This window comes from Staurois parvus, unplaced genomic scaffold (assembly GCF_062004578.1).
Source record: "Staurois parvus isolate SC_StPar_1 unplaced genomic scaffold, SC_StPar_1.0 ptg000155l, whole genome shotgun sequence".
Lineage (NCBI taxonomy): Eukaryota > Metazoa > Chordata > Amphibia > Anura > Ranidae > Staurois > Staurois parvus.
This window is the reverse complement of record NW_028317951.1, coordinates 31391511-31418140: the sequence shown is the minus strand read 5'-3', so window position 1 is coordinate 31418140 and position 26630 is coordinate 31391511. Positions and strand designations below refer to the sequence as shown.

The window sequence follows — 26630 nt, the reverse complement described above, 5'->3', positions numbered from 1 at the left end:
AAATAAAAGCAAATATAAAGTTTTATGTAATTGGTGACAAAACAACTGTTGTTGAATAATTTATCCACATGGTAGTGTGGTCATGATTGCTGTAGAAATAGGTCATACAGAGGAATGGCATATATACAAAGTTGAAATTTAGCTTCAAATGTTAAAAATCAGTCCCATTTGGTTGGCACAATTTAAAGTGTAGAGTTCAGAGCGCCTTAATACACTGTCAAGCATCCAGGTGCTTGTTAAGCCTCCGAATCTTTTCTTTCTTGTTTCTATTGCCATGCTTTTTCCAAGGCTTTCCAGATATACTTTCTGTGCTGACTGTAGTTAATGGCATAGGGCCACTGCCCGGCTTGTACCCCATCACACACTGCACACCTTTGGTCAGAGCACGGACATTCTCCTGAAAAATTAAAAAAAAAAAAAAGGAAGGCCTTACAGGATAAAATGCTATATCATGAACAAACAACTAGCAGTCTAATTTCCATCATTTGTATATTATTCAAACAATCATCTGATTCCTGGAAGTAAAGGTAAAAAGGTAACGGATAATTCTTATTCCACTTTCCTAAATACAGTTTATGCATTGTTGACCATTTCCCCTAAATGATATAGGCAGGATGCCATTGCTAAGCACTCTTATTGCTCATCATGCTACTGCAATAACTTCAATATTTTGAGGCACTGGCCCAGAACAATTACAGTTCTGGTGTTCAAAATTTGCTGCAGTGTGCTGCAATGGTTGCTACCAGTCACTGCCTCAAAGTACAGAATCCAGAGCTGGCCTCAGCATTGAAAGCCTTCATAACTCTCCCAGTACATGTTTCCTGGGAAGCTTCTTAGTGAGCAGCTCTGCTCTAACCATAGAGGCACAGTACATTGCAGGGAAGAATGCACGATGTCTAAGCTGTAACATGAGATCTAAAGTTAAAGTGTAATTCCAGTCAAAACCTAACTAAGCCTAAATCTACTCCCAATTCCAATTCTAAGCCTGTTCTATTTACCCTGTAAAAGGAAAGATGCCTATACTTACCTATTCTAAAGTCTCTCCGGTCCAGTCACATGATCTCTCCAGTGCCAGCTTCACTGTAAAGGAGAAATCGCCAATAATGGCTGTAAAGTCTATATGGTGATGAAACCAATAGGCTTACTATAGGGCATGTTGTCAGCTATCCCTTCACTACACTGAGGCCGATGCAGGGGCCCAATCATGTGGCAGGACTGGAGCAACTTTAGATCAGGTAAGTATAGACATCTCTCCTTTTACAGGGTAGACAGAAAAGGCTTAGAATGGGGATGGGAGTAGATCTGAGCTTAATTAAGTTTAGACTTGCCACTTGAAGTTTAAGGCACCTTTTTTTTTCTTTTTTTTTTAAGCCACTTTAGCTTTCCTTGCAGGTTGTTGTACTGTACCAGCTTGACTGAAATTTGGATTGCAGTAAAGGTTACCTTTCAGATACATGGAGTGATACTAAAGAAGAAAACATTTTACCTTAATACATTCCTTGCATTAAGGTGAAAAACCTATTTCTATTTTTCTGTCCTCCCCCCTTTCCCTGTGTGAAGGGGAAGAGGGGAGAATAGATCTAGCAATGTGCACAGCTGCATCTCTTCCCCTTTCCACAGCCATTGGATCCTGCTGCTATCGATCAATCAAATGCAGTGAGAAGGAAGTAGGAGGCGGGGCTATGTCCCGCTATGTAAGTCTATGGCGTGCAGCTCCATAGACACACAGCTCAGGAGTAAGCATGCAGGAAGAAGAGGAGTCATGATTGCTGGTGAGGGACCCGAGAAGAGGATGATAGGGCCTGCTCTGTGCAATACCACTGCAAGTAAGTGAGTAAAACATGTTTGTTATTTTATTTAAAAAAATGATTTGACTTTAGTAACACTTTAAAAGCTGGATATATAAAATCAAATCCTTACCAAATTAGCAAACTGGAAAAATACCTATGTACTGTGAGGGTCTGCCTAAGTAATCCATCTAAAATATATCCAAACAGGCACCCCACTACACAGGTCTTGGTAAGCTGTGTTGATCTGATACTTCAGCATGTGGCTTTATGTATTCAGCTTTAGTAATGTGGTTCTGTAACTGTCCCACAGTAAAGGAAATTGGTGCAGGGTTCTAGCTATGTTACAAAAATATTTTATAATAAAATATTCTTATTTCCTGACCATCTTGTATTATTTGCAGAATGATAGACTGGGGAAGGTCTGCATATTCCTGAAAGTAAAAGGAGGTAGGAAGTGCAATTATTACTATTATATGCAGGCACATGCAAGCCAAGGTTCATGGTAGAGCCATACAGGTTGTAAGAAGCCAGGCATGCCACCGATTTTATGACATATTATTGTGCAGCAAATAAACTATTTTCGATTCTATACCGGAAATTTTAAAATGTTTCTGTAAGAATGAAGAGAACATAGGAGATTCATAAACTATACCTGATGGAAAAAGTTTTTGTCTACCACGTTTTCAATGTGTTTGACTTTCTTGCTGTTGTGAGCCCTTGCTTCAGCTTTGTCACATGGTACTTTTCTTTCCCGATATACAGTGTGCCGAGGCTGGAAGTCTGGCGGATGTATCCCAGGAGGAGGGTGACAATACAGCAGCTTACCCTAACACAGAAATACACGGTTTAAATAGTCCACAGAAACAATCATTTTCCTGAGTGCTCATTTTATTTTAGGGCTTCTAATGAAAATGTGTGAAACGTACACTGACGTAGTCCTTCAATATGTATCGTGCAGACCTTGGCTGATCCGGCTGCCCATGTGCGGTCATGAATCCCCTCATATCTGTAAGAATACATTTCCATTATTAGTACACGTCAACAAATTTATCAGTTCTGCTCAACTACATGAAGTAAATCTGCCTTTGGAGAACTTCTAAACAGGAATTGGGCTCTTTTTAAAGGCCATTCAGTGATGGACCTTAAATTGCATTCATGCTCAAATAAGGGGGATGTGCATGTTAAAATAAAAGAGGTAGGACTGAAAGTAAGGAAATATCATGTCTTCTCATGTCCATGTGCATTTAATGCCAATGCTTACCAGATGTTTGAATGGTCCTTCACCTTACTTTATGCACAAAAGATTGTTCTATTAATTTTAAACACTTAAATCTGACAAAAAAGTAGCGCACCATAGAAGTCTACAGGGCTAGCCCCCAGTCGCAGAGAGGGATACACAGGTCCCAAAGACTCCTATGACAAGCCTGGGTTCACATAGGAGCAGTGAGAAAACCTCATGCGATTTGCACAGGAACCGTATTCCTGTTCAAATCGCACAGCAAATATTGGTACTTGGTATCGGCAAGTACTTGACCGAAAGTACTGGTACTCGTCAATCAAAAAAGGGTATCGGTGCATCCCTAATTTGATATATACAAAATACCCTTATAGGAAATTATGAACAAACATTTGCAAGCACGAACGTGATCTACAGCACTCATTTTCTCTTTATAAAACAGTGGCTCAGCGAACTAAATGTTGAAACTTACACCCATAAGCAGACAGCAGCTCTTCTGAGGTTGGAGCACGGTCCTGATCTTCATCTTCTCTAGGTCTGATAATATTGATCCCATAAATGGCCTCTAATGCATATCGTGGGATCTGCTGCGCAATGTATGTCAGTTAAGAAATACTGAAACCCCAATAAAAAGGAAATATATAACAAATCTAAAGTTGAACATTATGGTACAGTCCGAAATCAACAAACAGCATAGGCAACTAGATAACCCAAGGCTCCTCAGAAGTATAATATTGTTATATAATTACTGTATACTAGTATTACTAAAAATGGAGTGAGCACCTCAGAATATACAATGAAAAATATAATGGTCTTCAATGACTGACAAATTAAAATCTACAATGAAGATGTGTTTCCCTAAAGAAAAGAAACAGTCTCCCTTACAGGAGGTGAACCAAGGCTGCCAAAAGTAAAGTGAACCTGTGCTCAGACTATGGAATGCAAATTATTTACATTATTCTTTAGCAGTAAGGACGTAAAAACAAGCGCATTTAGGCTGACAAGCTCCGGCCTTTCCAGTTGTCACAAGCCAGCGACACAAACCATGGCTACAGGAAGAAATTCACAAGTTTCTGCACACAATTGTAAGGGCCCATTTAGACTGTTGCATTTTTCTTCTTTTTACAAAAGATTTTATAGAGATAAAGATTATAATAAATACAAAAAGGGACAATCCAGGCACTGCCACTGATTTCTAATGCTCCCCCCATAATGGACCAAGGGAATGCACATAGCACACAGTTAAAACACTACCATGTGTTGTGGAGCACTGTGTTGTAGAAAAAAAAAATGCTGCATGTCAGTTTTTTTCCGAAGTTTAGTTCCATTGCCAGCCCATTTATTTGAATGAACTGCCTTAAGGTAGCGCATGTTAATGAAATACACCATGACATCTTGCTGTGAATGGAGCCCAATAATCATTTTTGTGCATTTCAGAGAAATAAACAATGCTACAAGAAGAGTGGTGCTGCATGATGAATAAGCTCGTGTCATCAGCACTTTAGCCCACGCACATTTCAAGTGTCAATGTACTTGACAGCTGTGCCTGTTCTAAGAACAGGTCTGATCTAGGTTATAATTAATGAGCAAGTGTGAGGGCACTGGACAGCCATGTCCATATACACTGTGACCTGTTGACTGCTATAACAAACTTGGCAATATGCAACTTTGATTCACTATGTGCAAGCAGGTGGAACTACAGATTGTCTAAATAAAAAGAACAAGGATAATAAACAGCAGTTATAAACTCCATAACTGACAAGGCTGCAAAATATAGATTAGCTTTTTTATATTATTATGAATATAAGAAAAAATTGTTTGGACAATAAACTTGAATAAAATGCCACAAAGTTCAGTATTGCCATGAATTGTTTTTTTAAAAGGATATGAGAGAGACTGGTTGGACATGGTCTCGCATTTGGTCAATCGGTAGAATACCACTACATATCATCTCTGCTTTGGTGGAGACAAAGGATGGCATTACAAGACCTGGGCAATCACAAAGGCACAAGCCAGATTCCACATACAGGGTCTACAACAGAAGAAAGTGACATTAATTTACACATACACACATCTTTATAATACTGCATTTGAAGGGCAGACAAACTTTGTCCCTCCAGCTGCTGTGGAAGTACAAGAACCATTAAGCATTGCAAGACTGACAGCCATATGCAAGATTTCCAGAGGTATGATGGAAGGCTGAAGTTTGCCTGCCTCTACTGTATATGATTAATATCTATTTAAAGCTCCCCAAAATGTCTGCACCATTATACAAAGTAAAAGAAATAAGACAAATATGGACTAAGTATAGGTCTTAAAAAGCAAGTGATTAAATTGAAATGGAAGGGGGGTTAAAGCTAATGAAAATTGACCATATGATGAAAAAAAAATCCATAAAGCAGAGGTGTGAAACTGCATATTGAAAAGATCAGTAGATCTAGAGATACAGACAGCTTAACTGGTCACCTTCATGAATTAGTACTGAAGCTCAAGAACAAAAAGGGGATTTGATTAACCACTTGACCTTCGGAAGATTTACCCCCCTTCATGACCAGGCCAAATTGTGCGATTATGGTGCTGCGTTACTTTAACGGACAATTGTGTGCTTATGCAACTCTGTACATAAATGAAACTTATGTATTTTTTTTTCCCACAAATAGAGCTTTATTTTGGTGGTATTTGAGCACTGCGTCTTTTACTTTTTGCGTTAAAAAAACAAAACAAAACAAAAAAAAAAAAAACATAACTACAAACCAAAAACAATATTTTATTTTCTGCTATAAAAACACATCCAATCTATAATCTTATGTTGGATTGTCAAAAATTACTGTTTGTATTACTACAGTTGTTATGATAGGAAATGCGATGGAAAGAGGTGAGAAATATCCAAGCAAAGCAATTGTGCTATACCTTTAAAGAACATACAGATGGGTGTCACTATTTTTCAAGACAACAACAGGATCTGGTGTCATTCTAATTACATAACTGTTACTCCAGCAAACAAGATTGTCTTTTCAGAAAGGCAATCACATCAAATACCTGAAAGTGCTTTGTATGTCCTGGAGTTGCCGAAACAGAAACCTTTTTGTTTCCCAGGATTGTGTTAATGGTTGAACTCTTGCCAACATTGGGATAACCCACCTAGCAGAGGAAAAAAAAAAAAAAAATTAATAAGTAAATCAACTTGTAACATCTTTGAACCCACTTTGGCTTATCCTATAATGCATACAAAAAAATAATACATTACAGAACCTGAAGTTGAGAGTGCAAAGTATAGTAACCACTATTATTGTTCACCTATGTTATGGCACTTTCCTCTTTTTTAAAAGAAACCTATTGCTTCCAATATGATTCAGCAGCTGTACAAGCATTGGGAAATACCACAGCAGGAGATTTGTACATCTGTGCTCTATAGCATTAATGGAGGTTGGTTAGATTTCGTTTTTTGCTTAGCCCACAGGCTGAAGCCACCCAACAACCTCTAATCAATGTTCATTTTGTGACTGAGAAAATTCGAAGGATGGAAATTTTCCTCAAATGAATAACATAAATGTAGTTCAGGAAAGTTCATTCATTTCAAATTTCAACGTTAAATGCAATGGAGCTTAAGCCCTGGTTCACACACCGGTACGACTTGTTATGCGATTTGACAGCTCCAAATTGCCTGACAAGTCGCACCCTATTGTTGGTCAAGGAACCGTTCAAACCTGTGGGACTCAGATTTTGTGGTGCAGTACATATTAGAAAAAATGGTTTCTGCTCTATTTTTTTTGTGGTTTCAGGTAAGACTTGCATAGACATCTGTGCATGAAGTCGCACAGATGTCAGGCAAGTCGCACCTGAAATCGAAGTCAGATTCAGTGTGTGCCTAGTGTAAAGGAGAAATAGCACAGCATGGAAGCTGCCTTACATATTTTTTTTCTATGGCTCATTTCAGCTGCTAATCACTCCCCCCCCCCCCCCCCCAAACACACACACAATTTTTACAGTGTGTGTAGTGTTTGTGAATATAAATACATACATTTTTTTAATTGCTTCCTATTAAACTAAAGGCAAAACTTTTGTTTTCTTTTTTTTTTTAAGTTTTGGACAGAATGAAGATGGATTACAACACCTGTTGTCTATTGCTGTCTGTGCCCCCGTTAAAGAGATTCACCCTCTCTATTTGTCCTGTTTACCATTATCATTGAAAGTAAAAGTAAAAGTAAATTCCAAATTTTGGGCTGTCCCAAGAAAAATAATAAAAGGGGAAATATTCCAATGGGGACACTGGTTCTGGTGACCTCTGAGTCCCAAAGGGATCCCTTTAATTTGAAGGGATTTCCTCTCACTTCCTATTTTGGTTATGGGTCAGGAAGTGAGGGTAAATTTCTCCAATTGGACACAGAAGCAAAAAAAAAAAAAAAAAAAAGGAAGACTCAATGGACCACTTGGTCTTTTTCTGCCGTCACTGTAGTTGCTACCCACTTTTGTGTGAGGAGGGGTATAAGTATTGCGAAGCATTTGCCTGTGACTAAATGCAGCTTTGTGGGCTGAAACATGACAGTGGTACTGTAGAGGTTTTGCATGTTTTGAACTTAGGCTCAAGGACTAATACCAGTGTGCCAGATAGTTATGCTATATATGAAATAAGTGAAAGAAAATGTGGAAACTACAAGCATAAGATGTACAGTCACAAGTGTTCATGTAAATGTACAGTGATAACTCCAAGTGCACTCTCAATGAAAACGTGCTTTAGTTTTTCTCTTAGTTGTTATTCTATAAATCTATAGGCTGTAGCCAGCTCAACTGCTCGCAATTCTATTCTATGCACAGGAAAGGTTTTCCTCTCCATACTTTTTCCTCTGCATATGAAAAGGCTGGGATTAATCATTTCAGATATGGCCTGCTACTTTCAAATGAAACTGCTGAAGCACATAAGAGTTCTTAACATTGTAAGGCATCAATCTTGTTTTTCAGTATTTGTTATACATAAAGACACTTCATGAAAATGTAAAAACACAGCAGAAGAGGCACATTAAAAAAAGTGAATATTTTTAGATTAAACAAAAAAAAAAAACAAAAAAAAAAAAAAAAACCCCTACCGTTTTGAAAGAAAATACAATGAAATAATTTCATCTTGCTTACCAGTCTGATAATCAGGATCACAATTTAGTACTGATGGAGGTACTGAAACATTTTTGAAAGATATAAAACACTGGAAAAATAAAATTCTCCAAACACTACTCACCAGTCCTACAGTGATCTGTTCCTCTTTAAGCCTTTTGCCTGTGTGAACAGATTTGAAGATCTCCAGCAGCTCATCTCTTTGCACTAAATGGCTATAGTTATGAACCTCTGCTGGATCAGTACTTCTAGGCTCTGGGTCTGGTAAGATCCTTTCATTTTCCCCATCTGCATCTTCAGAGCATGTCTGCCAGCCTTCATCATCCTCACAGTCCTCATACTCATCATTTGAGCTGTATTGATTAGGATCTCCAGTTTGGGCTTCTGTGTCACTTAAACTGTCTTCATCTTCACTGTCTTCCTCATCTGAGACATTATCCTGCATCACGTTTTCTGGCTCATTGTCCTGCTAAAGAGCATACAGAATGTTAGCAACAAGCACAAATGCACTGCATGACAAACTGCCATCCAACACAATAATAGCATTTAGATCAGTGCAAAACAGAGTTTACAAGAACTGGGATCAATGCCACTTTGCTGGCCATACCCAGGGAAGACTAGATGCTTACTAAATAGCTTCTGCACAAAAGAAAAAAAGGACTGGTGGGGAATTAACAGCCTCCTTTTTGGTAAATTCAGCAAATAAGATGAGGATTGCTAAAAGGAATTTAAGAAGTTTTGGGTTTGTTTTTCCATACAGATGGTGGTATAGGAGCAGTTGGCAGTTTTTATTATTTCAATCCCAGAGGAGTTTTTGTAGTTAAAACAAAACAAAAACAAAAAAAAACAAAAAAAAAACAAAAACACACTGCACCTCAACTGTGAGCCAGTTGAACTCAACAGGCGAGTTTACCAGGCAGTGCTGCTGGTCAAACCCTGCAGTTCGAAATAAAAATGCTGCGTACATTACTGTTGGGCTGTAATTTTAGCATAGGGGGTAGGGGGAGATTTAAAACCGTGGCTCAGCTGCCTGTTTTTACTGCAATGTGAAAGTGCCCTTACACCTATTCTGTGATCAGCACCTCTGAGAAGGACTGCCTGTTAGTGTTAATGCCTAGATACTTAGAGAACTGAAAAGTCTCAGTGATGCCAATCAGATAAAGCTGAACACTTTACAGTCCTCTGCCTTCCTGTGACACACTATGGGCTGAGATAAAATCATGTCACAAGAGTAGAAAAAAAAAAAAAAAGTTGTAGCATTATTCGGCAACAAACATGCAAAAAAAAAAAAAAATCAAATAGCATACCGTAACATCTTCAGCAAGTCTCTGTCCTTCTGCCAAGGCAGACCAGAAGACAACCTTTACTCCTTCCTTCTCAAAATATGTTGCCCAGGCTTGACGCTGCTCAGGTGTTAACAGGTCAGCTTTGTTTATTAGGATGATATTTTCTTTATGAGGACTTAATTCTTTCACATAATGCTCCTGAAGAGATTGAGAAAAATTTAGTTTAAACCTGACACTGACCTGCTGTACCCTGGTGAAGAAGGTTATTGCAGATGTAGGACAGACTGTGGCAGAAGACAATACACAAACCAATCCAAAACCTCAACCTACAACCGCTGGCAAAAAGTATGGAATCACCACTCTTGGAAAATGTTCATTCAATTGTTAAATTGTGTGGGGGAAAAAAAATAAAAAAAATATACACAGACATGCCTCAAAACTATTTTCATTTAACCTTCCAACCTTCTGGCTTTAAGAAACACTTAAAATAGAAAAAGAAAGAAAACTGTAGTCAGTTGCAACGGTTTTTGAAGATCAAGCAGTGGAAAATAAATTATGGAATCACTAAATTCTGAGGAAAATATTATGGAATCATGAAAAAAACAAAAAAAAACAAAAAACAACCCCACTACAGTACACCTCTAGTATTTGTTGCACCACCTCTGGCTTTTATAACAGCTTGAATTCTCTGAGGCATGAATGTAACTATCAACAAACAGTATTCTTCATCAATCCGGCTCCAACTTTCTCCTATTGCAGTTGTCAGATCAGCTTTGCAGGTTGGAGCCTTGTCATGGACCATTTTATTTCATTTCCACCATAGATTTTCAATCGGATTGAGGTCCGGACTATTTGCAGAACATGCCACTGACATATGTCTTTCTTGAAGGAAAGTTTTCACAGCTTTTTTCCTATGGCAAGATGCATTATCATCCTGGAAAATGATGTCATCATCACCAAACATCTTTTCAATTGATGGAATAAGAAAAAAAAAGTGTCCAAAATCTCAATATAAATATGTGCATTTATTGAATATTTAATGACGGTCATCTCCTCCATACCTTTACCTGACATGCAACCCCATATCATCAATGATTGTGGAAATTTGCATGTTTTCTTCAGGCAGCTGTCTTTATACATTTCATTGGAATGGCAACAAACAAAAGTTCCAGTAGCATCACCATGCCCGATGCTGATTCGTGATACCTTACTGAATATCACTTTCATCCAGTCATCCACAGTCCACGATTGCTTTTCTTTAGCCCACTGTAACCTTGTTTTTTTTCTGTTTAGGTGTTGATGATGGTTTTCGTTTGGCTTTTCTGTATGTAAATCCCATTTTCTTTAGGCGATGTCTTACAGTTCGGTCACAGACATTGACAGTTTCTGCCCATTTGTTTCTTTGTGCATTTTCTGTTTTCTGTTTTCAAGGCATATTGCTTTATGTTTTCTATCTTGACACTTTAAAGTCTTCCTTGGTCTACAAGTACGCTTCCCTTTTACAACTTTCCCATTTGATTTGTACTTGGTCCAGAATTTAGACACAGCTGACTGGGAACAACCAACATTTTTTGCAACATTCCGTGATGATTTTTATATTCCTCTCCTTTGTTTGGAATTACTTCTTTCGTGTTGAAGCCATGATTCATGTCAAATCAGCCTGGTGCAACAACTCACTAAGGTGTGCACGCCTTTTTTTTTTTCATTTTTTTTTTTTTAGAACTGCCAAGTACATGGTGAATCCATAATATTTTCCTCAGAATTGAGTGATTCCATATTTATTTCCTCTGCTTGATCTGCAAAAACAGTTGCAATTGACTACAGTTTTATTTATTTTTTTTAATTTTTGGAAGTGTTTCTTAAAGCCAGAAGGTTGGGATGTTAAATGAAAATAGTTTTGGAGGCATGTCTGATTGTTTTTTTTTTCATCACAATTAAACACTTGAATGAACATTTTCCAAGAATGGGGATTCTACACTTTTTGCCAGGGGTTATACATATGGCTCATATATTGCCCTCACTGTACAAAGAAATCTACTATCCCGGGATAATTCTGAAGTGTAGATAGTGTGGACTTGAGTGTGACAAATGTTAAATAAGTTCATCTTTTAACAAAAAATAATAAATGCACATATTTTTGCAGGTAAAAAAAAATGTGCATTCATTATTTCATTATTTTTTGTTTCTTGAGCCTCTTAAAGCATTACACCAAGGATCAGCAGATCGCTGGTGCCATGCAGGTCTCCTGCAGACCTGTCAGTGTATCTGTGTGCCCGAACATCTCGTACGGGCAGGCAGATGCTTACTGACAGGAAGACTCAATGAACAAAAGCACAGCATTCCACAGCACCATGGTAGTTCACTGAGAACTACAAGCCGACAGCTGCTAAGGCTGTCGGCTTGTAGTTCACTCATTTATATAATACTGTTTTTTTTCAAATTGTGACAGCTAGCGGGGAGGAGGAGAAGATCCCCTGCTAGCTGTCAAATGGGGAGCAGAGAAGAGTGGAGGCTGGCCTGTTCATAACATGTTATACGCGGAATATGGGTGTAACATGTTATGAAAAATGAACTTATCCTTTAAAAACAAACATTAGTGGTTGGGATTGATCTTACAAACCTGTGTTTTTTCTCATGAACAAATTGTATGTGGAAAGACTGTTTATACAAAAATTTCCATTTCATAATAATCAACACCGCCATTCTGAGCTTTGTAAAGAACATACTTATATTTACTAGGATTAGGTTAATATCTGTTATTTGGACTTGTACAACTACACAGAGCAAAATCAGAAAAAGAAGTCTGTTTCTAACAAAGAACAGAACATTTTAATACAATGGAAAATATCACATGAATGTTCTATTCAGACGCTAGTCAATGAAAAACAGTACCAGAGACCTTTTAAGGTAGCAGAGCACAAAGCTCACCCAAGTAAAATCTAAACTTTGCGTAATTCTGATGGACACTGGAAATAAAGAATTAATCTTCCATCATAGTAGAAGACTCAAAATTACACGAGATTAAAAACAAGTTTGTTAAACAAGCTCTTTTACTTAACAAGCTGCTCAAAACAGTAAGAAGTGGCATCAATGCCAACTATTATTTTAGGTTCCTGCAGTGAAAAAAAAAGCTACAAACGTTGCATGTCAATCCAGGAATAACTCACCAAATCCTGGCACCTAAACAAGAGTGGGTTTCGGGCGTCCACAATTTGTACTACTACATCACTGTTGTAAAAAGAAAAAGCACAAATATTTCCAGTAAGAATACTTACACCAGAACACGTTAAAATACATTTCATGTTTCCGAAAGAGTCCCAAACACTACATACAATCCTTTAAAGAGAAACTTGACCCCCTCCTTCCTGTGTTTTTTTGCTCTCCTACCTTTTCTGGACTGTCTTAAGCACAATTCACATACTCAACCACCTAGTGAATCCAGAGTTGTCCTGTTGCAATTCGTCATGCTGCTGTCATGCAATGGGTCTTGCGATGTCATCTTTGTTGCTGACATCAAGAGCGGAGTGCCTCTTCTGGGATCAGGCAGTCCAGCGTTTTGATGACGCACCAGAGGGTCCATTGTCCCTAATTGCACACACTAACTGCACATTTCCATCATATTACAACCACGGCTGCCAATGTCAAGTGAAAATTACTGACTCAGTAATTTCTGGGTTTGAAAATATCTGTCAGACCTAAGTACAGTAAAAAAAGCAACTTGTTTTTGTCTTGCTTAAGCCAAACTCTCTGCAGTAACACAATAAGCTTGATTCTCCAGCAGTACAATTTCCTCATACTGCTATTCTTCCTAGATAAAGTAGGTCAGAATATAGAAATAAAAAATATAAATATAAAAAGTGCAGTTCCAAACAACATGTGAAATTAACCAAATGAGTAAAAATGCTATTCAGCAAACACTGCAGCCTTGTTAAAATCAGACACTTCACTCTGTTTACTTTAAAGCTGAATTCCAAGCACAAATATGTATTTAAATATATTCCTCAGTAGACTCAAAAGATGAAAAAAAAAATAAAAAATCAACTTTGTGTCCACCAAATGTCTTTCTAAACACAGATATTACTTTGTAAAGTAACAGTGACTTCATCATACTGCTGCACGCCAGCTTGTGCAGACTGCGAAGCTGTGAGCGGGACCTAGGAAGTCCACCCACTACAAGCTAACTGCAGAAAACTAGACCAGTCACCCTACATAAGGAGAGAGAGAGCAGTGGTGATTGGGCCTTACTACAGGTAGCTACTGTCAGACTAGATGACTGCACAGATCTTGAAGAAAAACAAAAAGCACACCAAGGTTCAAAGCAAGAATACACATGCCCCTTGTACGTAGACTACATTTGCATATCCGGGAGTTCAGTTTTACAATTGATTGATTCCTTGCAACTAGATATTACACTCGCCATATAAGGAGTTTATTGAAAAATTTATTGAACCTTTTCACTGCTGATGATGTAATAGTTACACTATAGCAGCTGGGAGTTCATTTATATTTTTTTCTCCTGACTGCTGGCCTTCAAAGTGATTTGGATGGGTGTATAGTGGTCAATTTTACACTCCTGGGTTCAGAAATGTCAAACCCAAGCTGCTCTGGCAGAAGAAGCTGATCCAGCAAAGTTTGTACTCAATCGTCTTCAGCAGAGTGCAGGGGTCACATTAGGGGGGTGTCAAACTCTCTTTAAAGAGAACCTGGCACCTGAACAAGGCTATCACATAGGAAGATCACACATCAGCCCTCTATCAATTAAAGACTAATAAATAAGTACCCCAATTTTTTATTAAAGCCCCTTGCCCCTACATATAAATGCATGCAACTGGTGCACATATACAAAAATGACAATTACTCCTCACATAAGTTATCGCCACACACACTGGAGTGAGAGTAAAAAAATTCTAGGGCTAGTAGGAGAGAGAGAAAGAGAGAGAGAGAAATAATAATATAAAAAAAACAAACCACACATTGGAGAGGAGTTAAGTGTCTCTTTAAGCTGTAATTTTCATCTCTAACAACTTCCGCTGGGATATGCAGAGAGCTGTGGCATGACTGTTCCTTGTTGTTGTGATTGATAAACTCGATTACTCTTCTTTATATTGATCAAGATCTTAGAATAAAGGCTTAATGTATACCAAATGGACTTTTAAGGCAACCACACAAAGAAATATATAAAAGCAATGGACATGTGGAGGATTGTGTCGTCCACCTAAGCAGCACACTGCTATGACCACCTACGAGTTTCTTTATTCTTTATCCAGAATGTAACCTTTGTTACATTGTGCCATGTTTAATATATAGGCGGACATTGATCACAGAAAGCAGGATACCTTATATGATCCTGATTGGTGGTACACACAGTGAATTTGTAAACAGCAAAAGGAGTAGCTTCAATTGCCAGATACTTGTGAGGTATTCCCTGCAATATACACACACATACTTATGGCTCTCTTCCTCTTCCTATGTGATGGCTCTGGCATTCGCCTGGTAGAAAATGTAGTAACGGTGGTTTTTAGTGCTCCAGTACCCCTTTCTCTATATATCCTACATTTCATCCAAACTCCTGCAGAAGCGGAAACTATTCCGGGAAAGGCTTCGAGAATTGGGCTAGTCACAGCCCAGCTTTATTTTGCCTGATGTGCAATTTGGAATCAGAGTTGTGTGTTACTTTAGTGTATATGGATGCATAGGATTAGGTTTTGCACCAGCTGGGAGAGCAACATAACCCTGCTTTCAGAGGAGTTTGATGTATTTGTAACAATTTGCATATGGATATATTCCCCTTTAACGGATTTTTATATTTGTAATAAAGACATTGCTTTTATATATTTCTTCCTGCGGATTGGTATACATTAAACCTTTTTTCAAAGAATTTGAGCCCCTAATACACTTTTAGAGTAAGGCTGCTTTTACACTGATCTGTTTTTCTCTCATTTTCGCATTAAAAGTGCAAGAATAAAATGCATGACCATTTAATCGCAGGGAACCCTTCACATTGAAAAAAAGCAACTGCAATTGACCAGTCCTGCTTGCTGCATGTTTGGTGCGGAAAATAAATAATCACACCAAAAATGGACCTCCCCACTGAAATGAATGGGAAAAAAACAAAAAACAAAAAAAAAAGGTCTTTGCCACATTTTTGCAACGTAGCAGTGTGAAAGTAACCTTATAATGATCTAGAGGCAAGATGACGTGCCCAGTGATGGAATAACTGGAGTATTTGTTCACTTATGACATACCAGCAAGTTGTTCATAATCAACAGGTGGTCTTTGTCAATTGTTGGCAAAAAAAGGAATTGTTTTTATATTACACTTTTCTCCCACTACATGAACATGACATCAAGCCCTTTTTCACAGACTAACATTACCTCCTTTCAATGACTCTCCAGAGCTGACGCCAGAAGTCTAGATTGCGTTCAAAAGGTGTGAGAATTAGCTTTTTTTCCTCTTCAAGTCTGTTCCGGTAAAAAAAAAAAAAAAAGGACAGATGCAAGTAAAACAGAATCCTTTAGTCCACTTATGTATCCATTAAAATCATTAAATGAATTCTAAAAGCTACTAGAATATCCAGAAACTTGTTCTCATATAAATTAGACTGAGACAGTGGAAATTTATGAATCTGTTCCATTACAAAATGTTGTCAACCCAGCATGTTTTCAGGAAGATGCTTAGACAAGAAAAGAGCACAGGGAACAAACTGACAATTTAATGACAATCCAGTGACTAGGCAGGTGACAAGAAGTCACATTAGTGCACCTTGCTGGCTTTGTAGGTAAGGATTCAGAAAATTGAATGGAAAAAGATTATGAATCCATTTGGCAGGTAAAACAGTGCACATATGTACACTGCTCAAAAAAAATTTAAAGGAACACTTTGTAATTAGAGTATGGCATCAAGTTAATTAAACTCCTGGGATATTGATCTGATCAGTTAAGTAGCTGAGGGGGGTTGTTAATCAGTTTCAGCTGCTTTGGTGTTATTGAAATTAACAATAGATGCACTAGATGAGCAACAATGGGAAGATCCCCAAAACAAGAATGGTTTTACAGGTGGAGGCCACTGACATTTTTTTCCCTACTCATCTTTTCTGACTGTTTTCAGTAGTTCTGCATTTGGTTAGGGTCAGTGTCACTACTGGCAGCATGAGGTGATACCTGGACCCTAACAAGGTTGCACAGGCAGTCCAACTCCTCCAGGATGGCACATCAAAATGTGCAATTGCCAGAAGGTTTGTTGTGTCTCCCAGCAGTCTCAAGAGCATAGAGGAGATTCCAGGAGACAGGCAGTTACTCAAAGAGAGCTGGAAGCGGACTATTTGGTCTGAAACAATAGGAAACTGGGAAAGCAAGAAATAAAAAAAACAAACAAAGAGAAATAAAACGGAGGCAAAAAACGGAGCTATGTTTGTAAGGACTGGGTGGTGGTGTATACCATACTGAAGAATAGTTAAAAAACAGGATTTGAACATCTAAGACGATATATAAAAATAAGGATAATAATGTAATTATAATTACAATTGAGAGATGGGTAAGAGGGAAAATGAGAGGAGGGGGGGGGGGGGGTTGGAATTGAGTGCGCAGACGGGTATCTGCTGTGGTGTGACAAATGGCACACATAGGTAACCTGGAAATATTAGAAAATAAAAATATAATAATTATAGTCAAACGGTTACAACATAATCATAGTACATAAGTACAGTTTAAACAAAGGATGACTAAATAAACGCATGCATGTAGCCGCAGGCAGAGAGGAAACAATATATGTGTATGTACATAGACACACACAAAAGCACGCGCGTGTATGCACACAAACGCATAACCCCATAGTACCGTACAATTTGTTTTGTGATGGGCATTATGCCTGCATGTGCCAACGTATGTGAATGCATTTATATGGGTTTATGCGTGTGTGTGTGTGTGCATACACGGATTACATTAGAGCCTGTTTTTACTACTACATTGTAAGTGTTTTTAACCGCTTTTTATTAAAGTTGACCTGGAAGACTGCACTTAGAAGCGCTTTCCTTTTTCACCTTCTTACGTTCCTAACACATTACTCAGTTCATATCAGTATAGATATCCAGCATGATATTTTTCCCCATTGAGATCGGATGTGTTTTGAAAGTGTTCCTTCAATTTTTTTTGAGCAGTGTATTTTATGGTGTAGTTAAGATTCTATTTCAGAAGGAATACTACAGCCAAATATGTGCCCCATTATACAAATACATACATAGCAAGCTGGCGCCTCCACTTCAAGAAGTCCTCCCTTTCTGCTTGCTGGAGATCCTCTGCGCTGGTATTTTCATCCCAGACAGGCCTAAAGTGTAGGATACAAACAGAAACAAACAGTCGTCATTTTTAATACTCACACAGTAACAATGTCTCCAGAGCTGAACTACATATGAACGGTACAAACCCTATAAAAATAAAAAAATAAAAAACTTTACACCTACAAAGGACTTTTTATACATCTGTATTATAAACAAACAGATGTAGTTCATTTTTGCTCAAACACACACATAGGATTTAGAACCATAATATACCCACCTCCTTGGAATACACAGAAACTGTTTATTCTCTTCATGGAGTTTATTTATTCTGTTGGACTCCTCAGATGTTAGCAGACCAGTTCTAGCTTCAGCTGGGACAAATTTGATATTCAGTTTCTCTAGAGAAGAAATGGAAGGAGAAGTTCAAATAAAACAATAGAGAAAAGTATGAATGATGAACAAGTCATTTTAACCTTTTCTCTGCACAAAAAAATTCTAACTAAAACAGAAACTAGATACCAGAAACTGGTCAGACATGCAAGCATAATTTAATATATTTTTTATCTCATCTTCAGGTCTGAACTAAAATTTTCGGGGGCCCCATCAACATGTGTTGATCTTTAGGATATAGGAGGAAGGGAGAGAAAGCGCAGTACAGTGTCTGCATATAGGTTTAGGTCAGGGGAAGGCAACCTTAAAAAGGTGGAGATCTACCTGAACAACATGGGAGAAGACAAGGATCACAGGGCACAGTGTCGCCTCCTCACACCTGATTTAAACCTTTAAATTTCCATACCACCGTGTCGCAATGGCATGCATTGCATGACAATGATTGGTTTAAATCAAGTGGTGAGGAGGCACCACTTGCTGCACTTGTGAATGAGCCCTTAGTTGCATTTAGCAGCAGCACCCTTAAGGCTCATTGACACAAATTAGTGAGGTGGTAAAACCCTGCGGTTTAATCACAGGTTTACCGCCCCATCAGCCAAACATGTACACGTCAGTGCAGGCATTAAACTTCCTGTTGCTTTTAGATGATGCTACAGCCTGCCAATCACGACCCATTAAAGTAAATGGGGCCACCCTGCAAGCACCCCACAACTGCATGCTTCTGTGGGGTCCAAGTGGTAAAAGTAGGTGGAGAGAAAGCAACACAACGCTGCCTGCTTTAACCCCTTGTTTGCTGTACTACACAAAGTTGTAGGGCACTTGAAGAGTAGCCTCATTCACTCAAATGGGTCATGCTTTACTGGTGCAACACACACCAAACACGACAGGGAATATAACTCCTGTGGCAGCTGCGACATGTGTACACTCCTGGCCACAGCATCTAAAGGTAGTGCGGTTGGGGCGGAAGTGGCAAAAACACGTCTTAAGTATGGCGTTTTACCACCCCCCCAAACTGCAAATGTAAATTAACTCTTCCTGTTCCAAGCCCCCTATAAGGCTATAAAGTTAGAACTGTAGTAGGGAGCAAGAGCCGCATAAGCCGATGCCACTTCTGTAGTACTGGCTCCTGTCCCATGTGGAGTAATATCAGCATATCAGCTGCACTCCACCTCTTATCCCAGCTAGCGGTCTCCAGAGTGGTGCCAGCAGCAGGAAAGGATAAATCTTCAGGTCATTATGAAGCAATACACTGGGCATAATAGTATAGGGCTGCTTTCACACTGATGCACTGCAGCAAGCTGGGGCAGAGGTTCGGTCACTTGTCCCCCCCCTTCCCCGGGCAAAAAAGAAATTCCAAATATGGCAGCAGAGGAGAGGGAGAGGAGAAAAAAAAAAAGCACAAGTTCTTCATTTGGGTGAAATTCTGCACGAAAGTATATCTAAAGCCAACATGTTTTTTCCAGTTTTGTAGGAGTTAGAACCCCTGCCAGGTTTTAACCGCTGTATGTTCCTACTGTGAAGATTCCCTCTAGTTGCCCTGGTCACCACTATTCCTGGTCCAAAAGTGAGGGAAAATCCAAATATTTTGTGCTGCCACCTAAACAGAAACAGAGTGTAAGCCTTCTAATGGGAACACTTGTTCTAGTAATAACTGTCTAAGAACATGTCTCTCACATGATTCCTTCTTACCACCTTCCTAATAAGATACAGACGGCAAAAAAAAAAAAAAACACAAATAAATACCCACAACTGGGTATTAGCTAGGGATATTAGCCCTCCCCTAATCTATTCAAAAAGCAAAAAAGCAAAATGTTTTGGCTTTAGAAATACTTTAAATTAAAGCTGCGGGAGTTACAGTTACTGACCTTCTTTTGCAGATGCAAGTTATTGGCTACCACTGTTTTAATACTTTTAGTTACTTAATAGGAACCAGCATGTAGCTCGTAAAGTCAAAATTCCTACTTGCATGCTTGTTCCAGCCCAATAACAAAAATATTGAGGGTACTGGATCTGCATGATTGCCAAGCAACTAGCATTTTCAGATATCTAGATTAAAAATACTGGCATATATATCACCTTAGTACAGATTTCTTTTAAAGGTCATTTTCATGTTTACTATATATCATGACTACACAAGCCAATTTTGAAAGTCAACGCTATAAAAAAAAAAAAAAGACTTTTTTGGTCCAACATGAAGATTATCATTTTTCAACCATCAAAAAAATTAAACATCACTTCCTTGCAATAAGGCAACTTGGAGGAATTTTGTACACTGCTTGTGTACAGAATACCCTCAGAAATCGTATTTTATGTTTGTGTGAATGGGTTACTGCTTTTTAAAATAAGTCAAATTTCAAGTATCCCATGCAATAGGAGCAGCACTCAGTATGTTGTATTGATGCAGAGTGTCAAGAAAGAGGGCACAGTTTGTCCATGTTGGATAGAGTAAGGGAGGGTTATAACCCGTCAGGTTTTCTTTACTATCTGTGTCCTATTGGGACCTCCACTTACTTACCCATAGCCAAAACAAGTGAGAGGAAATCCATAAAAATTAAAAGAATTCCTTGGGGACCCGGGTCCCCAGAACTAGCATCCTAATTTGAAGATTTCCCTTCTTTACTGTTCTGGGGACAACCCAAAATTCGGGATTTTCTTTTACTTTTACTGATAATGGTAAACAGGACAAAAAGAGAGGGTGAATCTACCCAACAGGGGCTCAGACAGCAATAAAAACCTGACAGGTTTTCTAATCCATCTCCACTCTATCCAAAACTGAAAAAAAAAAAAAAGTTTTGCATATGGTTCTATTTTACTATAAATGCAAAATGTCCCTTGTGCTGTTGACTGCTGTTTTAGCTCTTAATTCGGAGTCCTCTGAACCCCCACCCACCCACCAACACCATCATCTCTGCAGTGGTAATTTCCCTGTACCTGCAGCAGTGTCTCAGGACCATTCCAATGGGCTTACCTTTCCCTTCCTGCCATCTAAAAAATTCCTAATGGTCGCTGAGACAGCCTAGGATAGCAATGGGCTAATAGGAATGGGTTGGGAGCAGGTTGGAGCAGAAATCCACACTACCAGGTAGCTAATCCAGGCATGCCCTTTATACCTGACAGCATTATTTTTTATCTTTTATTTATTTAGTGACAGAATCACTTTAAACATATTTCAGTGAAGTGCAATACAAGTCTAAGCACCTTCAGAAACACTTTTTAATCAACATTTTATTAAGTGGAAAGAAAGCAAGTTTTCATATCTCCTCTTTATCAATTTAATTTGCATACCTCCAGCTTATTTCTCTGCTTTACAAGGACATCAGTGTACATTAATGGAAAGAATGTTATAGCTGTTTAGCTCACCTGCAACAAATTCTGTCCCTGCCAACTCTGCTGTGGCAAGAAAGTCATCAAGAGAGCTCTGTTCTGTCACTGACTGGAGATTAAGCCTGCCCCAGTCATAGCCATCATTCAACTCACTCGTGTGCAGCTGCAAAAGAATACAAAGCGAGTTAGAAAGGCTAATAAAACAGACCAGTAAGTGTGACCAGTAAATGCATTCTATTACTTCATTAACATAAATACCATTCTATACTTTCTGAACACAAATGTCTAGTTACCCAGATACACTAAGCTGTACAGTATGTGTTGTTAACTGTGCATGGTTTCCAGAAATGTAGTTTTGGTATCTCTGAAACTTCTGTCTATTACATTGCTCCAAATTGAAAAAATAAATCAACAAAGTCCCTGGAGATCCTTGAAGTTGTGGATTAAATAGCAACACCAAGGAACAAGTGAAATAAACCAGTGAACTGCTCCTGCTATGTAGGACAAAGTTCAACCACACTAAAGTTAAACATCTGCTTTACCTCCTTTAAAGAAGTACCAATGTAGCACTCAGGTTATATATGAAATTCATTTTAGAAACTTCTGAGAACATTCTAAACTCCTTTACATGTGCTTCTGAACGTCTTTGAAGTGGTTCTAAAGGCTAAAGTATTTTACCTTCATGCATTCTATGCATGAAGGTAAAAAAACTTCTGTATCCAGCTCCCCCACAAAGCCCCCGCTTATACTTACCTGAGCCCCATCGCAATCCAGTGCTGTGCATGAGAGTGGCGGCTCCCAAGGCTTTGTCCTTCCTCGCAGGGCAGATAGACAGCCATCGGCTCCCACTGCTGTCAACAAACTTTGTGATGAGGGAGCTGGGCCGACACAGGCAACAGAGCTCAGGATATAATGAAAACAATATTATGGCACTAAATAGACTAAGGTGACAAAAGGGAGGGGGCAGTATGGATGGTGAAGTATATTTATAGTCCCATGGAGGTAGAGTCCTATAAATAGTCACAAAAAAAAAATGGATTGTAAGTATATCAGTCATAAAATTTCCTCTTTAGCATGGCTGTGGCTCCCTGGATGAGAACTGGATGCACACTCATCTGTAGCAAAAAGAGAAACACAGGAAGCGCCACCACCTAAGTGTAGTACTATATATCCAGAGGAGATGTAGATTAAGAACTGCACTCACATTTATTAGAAAGATAAAAGATATCTGTGCATAGCATATGCACTGAAATTTTGGTGGCTGAAACATATCTGCCCAATATAGCGCTGTCGGCATTTTGCCAATAGGAAAAAGTGAGCTGATACAGGTGCCGATAATGAGGGATCCGATAATGAGGGGCGGACTGACTATTAGGCCGAGGGGGTTGGGGGGGCTTTGTGTACTGCAGATGGGGGTTTTGGGGGAGGTCCAAGAAAGGCAGGAGAGAAGGTAAGCAGTGTATACAGTGAGGGAGCAGTGTATACAGGCAGCCTCACTTGCCGCTGGTAAATGTCATTGCCATTTTTAAATGCAATTGGCAACTTTTTTTTCTTCACTATAGCTCAGAGAAGGAGCTGTCATTAACCCTGCCACTAAAGTAAACAAAGGGGCGGGGTCGCCCAGTGACATTACCCAATGACCTCGCCCCTTTGTTTACTTTAGCAGCAGGACGAATGACAGCTCCTTCTCGGAGCTATAAAGTAAAGGAAAAAAAAGCCGGAAATGGCATTTAAAAACCGGCAATGACATTTAGCGGCTGTAAGTGAGGGAGCCTGTCTGTATACACTGCTCCTTCACTGTACACACTGCTCCTCTCCTGCCCCCTTCTTGCACACACTGCCCCTCCCCCCCTACAAAGAGCACCTGTCACTTATATGCTATCACATAGGGGAATTTGGGTCCCCTATGTGATAGCAATAAAATCATAAGCTTAAAAATAAATAAAACCACGCATTACAAGAAAAAAAAAATTGAGATTCCCCACATAAGCAGACTTTTCAGTTTTCAGCCAAGTGCATTCTGAATTTTCGGTTTCAGCACCAAAATTTTCATTTTGGTGCACCACTAGTGACAACTGCACGGAGGATAAGGCCACCTAAATATAAAGATTCATCAAGATCTACCAGCCTCCATCAGACACATATCTGGATGTGGCAACCCCACAGAGGCTGAGACAGCCTAGAAATAAAGGGGTGTCATGATGCATCAGTCCCCTTCAGACATACAGTTGTGCTCAAACGTTTGCATACCCTGTCAGAAATCGTGAAATTATGGCATTTATATTGAAAATATGACTGATCATGCCACAAAACTGGCTTTTGTTTAAGTTTGGTGATTATAAGAAGCCATTTATTATCACATAGTTGTTTGGCTCCTTTTTAAATCATATTTTTAACAGAAATCATCCAAATGGCCATGATCAAAAGTTTACATGTTCTGGAATGTTTGGCCTTGGTACAGACACACAAGGTGACACACACGGGTTAAAATTACAATTAAAAGGTTCATTTCTCACATTTTGTGACTTTTTACATTGCATTTAGTGTCTGTGTATAGAAAATAGTCAGTTTGTTAGCTCAGGTGGATGCAGCGAGCAGGCTAGATACTGAGACACGGGGAGCGGAAAAGAACTGTCAAAAGACCTGCACAACAAGGTAATGGGACTTTATAAAGATGGAAAGGGATACAAAAAGATATCGAAAGCCTCGAATATGCCAGTCAGTACTGCTCAAGCACTTGTTAAGAAGTGTAAGGTTCAGGGATCTCTTGATCCCAAGCCAAAGTCAGGTAGCCCAAGAACGATTGCAGCCACAACTGCCAAAAGAATTGTTCAGGATACAAAGAAAAACCCACAGGTAACCTCATAATAAAATTATAGGGTGCTCTGGAAAAATATGGTGTGTTTGCTTTTTTTTTTCCTTTTAGAACAATATGAAAATACTCGAACAAAAATTTAACTGTATGGCTGAGTTGCCAGAAAGAAGCTTTTACTACGCCAATGCCACAAAAAAGCCCAGTTACAATATGCCTGACATCTTGACACGCCTCACCAGGCTTTTTTGTAACTGGTGCAGTAAAGGCTTCTTTCTGGCAACTCGACTATACAGCTCATATTTATTCAAGTATTGTTATATTGTGCTCCTTGAAACAACCACACCATCTTTTTCCAGAGCAGCCAGTATTTCTCCTGACGTTACCTTTTCTTTGGGTTGTTCTTTGTATCCCAAACAATTCTTCTGGCAGTTATGGCTGCAAACTTCCTCAGTCTACCTGACCTTGACTTGGTATCAAGAGATCCCCAAACTTTCCACTTCTTTAATAAGTGATTGAACAGTACTGACTGGCATATTAAAGGATTTGGATATCTTTTTATATCCCTTTCCACCTTTATAAAGTTCCATTACCTTTTTAACCATGTCTTTTGACAGTTCTTTTCCTGCATCTCATGGCTTATTATATAGCCGCTCAGTGCATCCACCTGAGAGCTAACAAACTCACTATTTATACACAGACACTATTTGCAATGTAAAAAGTCACCTATGTAGAAAACAAACCTTTAATTGCTAATTTAACCTATGTGTGTGTCACCTTTTGTGTCTGTAACAAGGCCAAACATTCCGGGTATGGAAACTTTTGATCCGGGCCATTTGGGTGATTTCTGTTACCATTATCATTTAAAAAGGAGCCAAACAGCTATGCGATTATAAATGGCTTCATTTGATCACTACCTTTAAATAAAAGACAGTTTTTTGGCATGGTCAGTCATATTTTCAATATAAATGCCAAAATGTCATGATTTCTGCCAGGGTATGCAAACTTTTGATCACAACTGTATATCAGAGGGTGATAAGCCCATAGAGGATGAGGCAGTTAAGATATACAGGGGTGTCATGATGTATCAGACACATATCAAGGGGCGACAACACCAAAGTGGATGAGACAGCCTAAATATAAAAGGGTGTCATTTTCTATCAGCACCCATCAGACACATATCAGGGGGTCACAACCACACAAAGGATGAGGCAGCCTAGAAATAAAGGGGTGTCATGTTCTATCAGTCCCCATCAGACACATATTAAAGGGTGACAACCCCACAGAGGATGAGGCAGCTTAAATATATAAGGGTGTAATTTTCTATTAGCACCCATCAGACACATATTAGGGGGAAATAAGCCCAGAGAGGCAGCCTAAATATAAAGGGGTGTCATAATGTATCAGTCCCCACCAGACCCATATCAAGGGTGACATCCCCACAGAGGATGAGGCAGTCTGGATACAAAGGGGTGTCATGATGTATCAGTTCCCATATCAGGGGGTGACAACCCCACAAAGGATGAGGCCATCTGGATACAAAGGGGTGTCATGATGCATCAGTCCCCATATAAGGGGGTGAAAACCCTACAAAGGATGAGGCAGTCTGGATACAAAGGGGTGTCATGATGTATCAGTCCCCATCAGACACATATCAGGGGGTGACAACCACACAGAGGATGAAGAAGTCTAGATATACAGGGGTGTCATGATGTATCAGACACATATCAAGGGGTGACAACCCCACAGAGGATGAGACAGCCTAAATATAAAAAGGTGTCATTTTCTATCAGCACCCATCAGAAACATTTCAGGGAGTCACAACCACACAAAGGATGAGGCAGCCTGGAAGTAAAGGGGTGTCATGATGTATCAGCTTCCATCAGATACATATCAGAGGGTGACAACCACAGAAAGGATGAGGCAGCCTAAATATAAAAGGGTGTCATTTTCTATCAGCACCCAGACACATTTCAAGGGGTCACAACCACACAAAAGATGAGGAAGCCAGGAAATAAAGGGGTGTCATGATGTATGAGACACATATCAGAGGGTGACAACCCAAATAAAGGATGAGGCAGTCTGGAAATAAAGGGGTGTCGCGATGTTTCAATCTCCATCAGACACATATCAGTAGGTGACAACCCCACAGAGGATTATGTAGTTATAAAGGGGTGTCACGTTCATGGGCCCCCTTCCCCAGCCAGGCACACGTGTCAGAGGGGCACACTCACCCAGGAGTCTTTCACCCGCTGTCCCCTCTGGCTCTGAGTTCGATCTCGGATTAGAGCTCTTCCTAAACCACATGCTGCTTTCTTCTTCCCCATCCCTGTCACACAGGATTTGCGAAAGGAAACACGTGCCCGGAACCAAATTAGAAGCACACAAAAAAGTGTAACAGAAGAAGCGT

The 26630-nt window shown here is 39.2% G+C and overlaps 1 protein-coding gene across 1 annotated transcript; it reads right to left on the bottom strand.

Annotated features, from left to right (window-relative positions):
* Window positions 1-3: 3 nt before the first annotated feature.
* LSG1 (large 60S subunit nuclear export GTPase 1) lies at window positions 4-26630 on the bottom strand. Its single transcript, XM_089675652.1, has 14 exons — window positions 26455-26630; window positions 21445-21571; window positions 17972-18092; window positions 17655-17741; window positions 15794-15880; window positions 12587-12647; window positions 9441-9617; window positions 8258-8602; window positions 6067-6168; window positions 4916-5059; window positions 3500-3623; window positions 2717-2796; window positions 2443-2616; window positions 4-397 (listed from the first exon to the last, which is right to left on the bottom strand). The coding sequence occupies exons 1-14, from the start codon at window positions 26545-26547 to the stop codon at window positions 218-220; spliced, it is 1902 nt and encodes a 633-aa protein (XP_089531778.1). The 5' UTR covers window positions 26548-26630; the 3' UTR covers window positions 4-217.

Excerpts from the sequence above, each read along its gene's own strand:
- LSG1 (XM_089675652.1), bottom strand. The coding sequence starts at position 26,547 with ATGGGGAAGAAGAAAGCAGCATGTGGTTTAGGAAGAGCTCTAATCCGA. Across the intron at positions 17,742-17,971 it reads TTTCTGTGTATTCCAAGGAG|GCCTGTCTGGGATGAAAATA; the intron begins GTGGGTATATTA and ends CCTACACTTTAG. Across the intron at positions 398-2,442 it reads ACAAAAACTTTTTCCATCAG|GAGAATGTCCGTGCTCTGAC; the intron begins GTATAGTTTATG and ends TTAATTTTTCAG.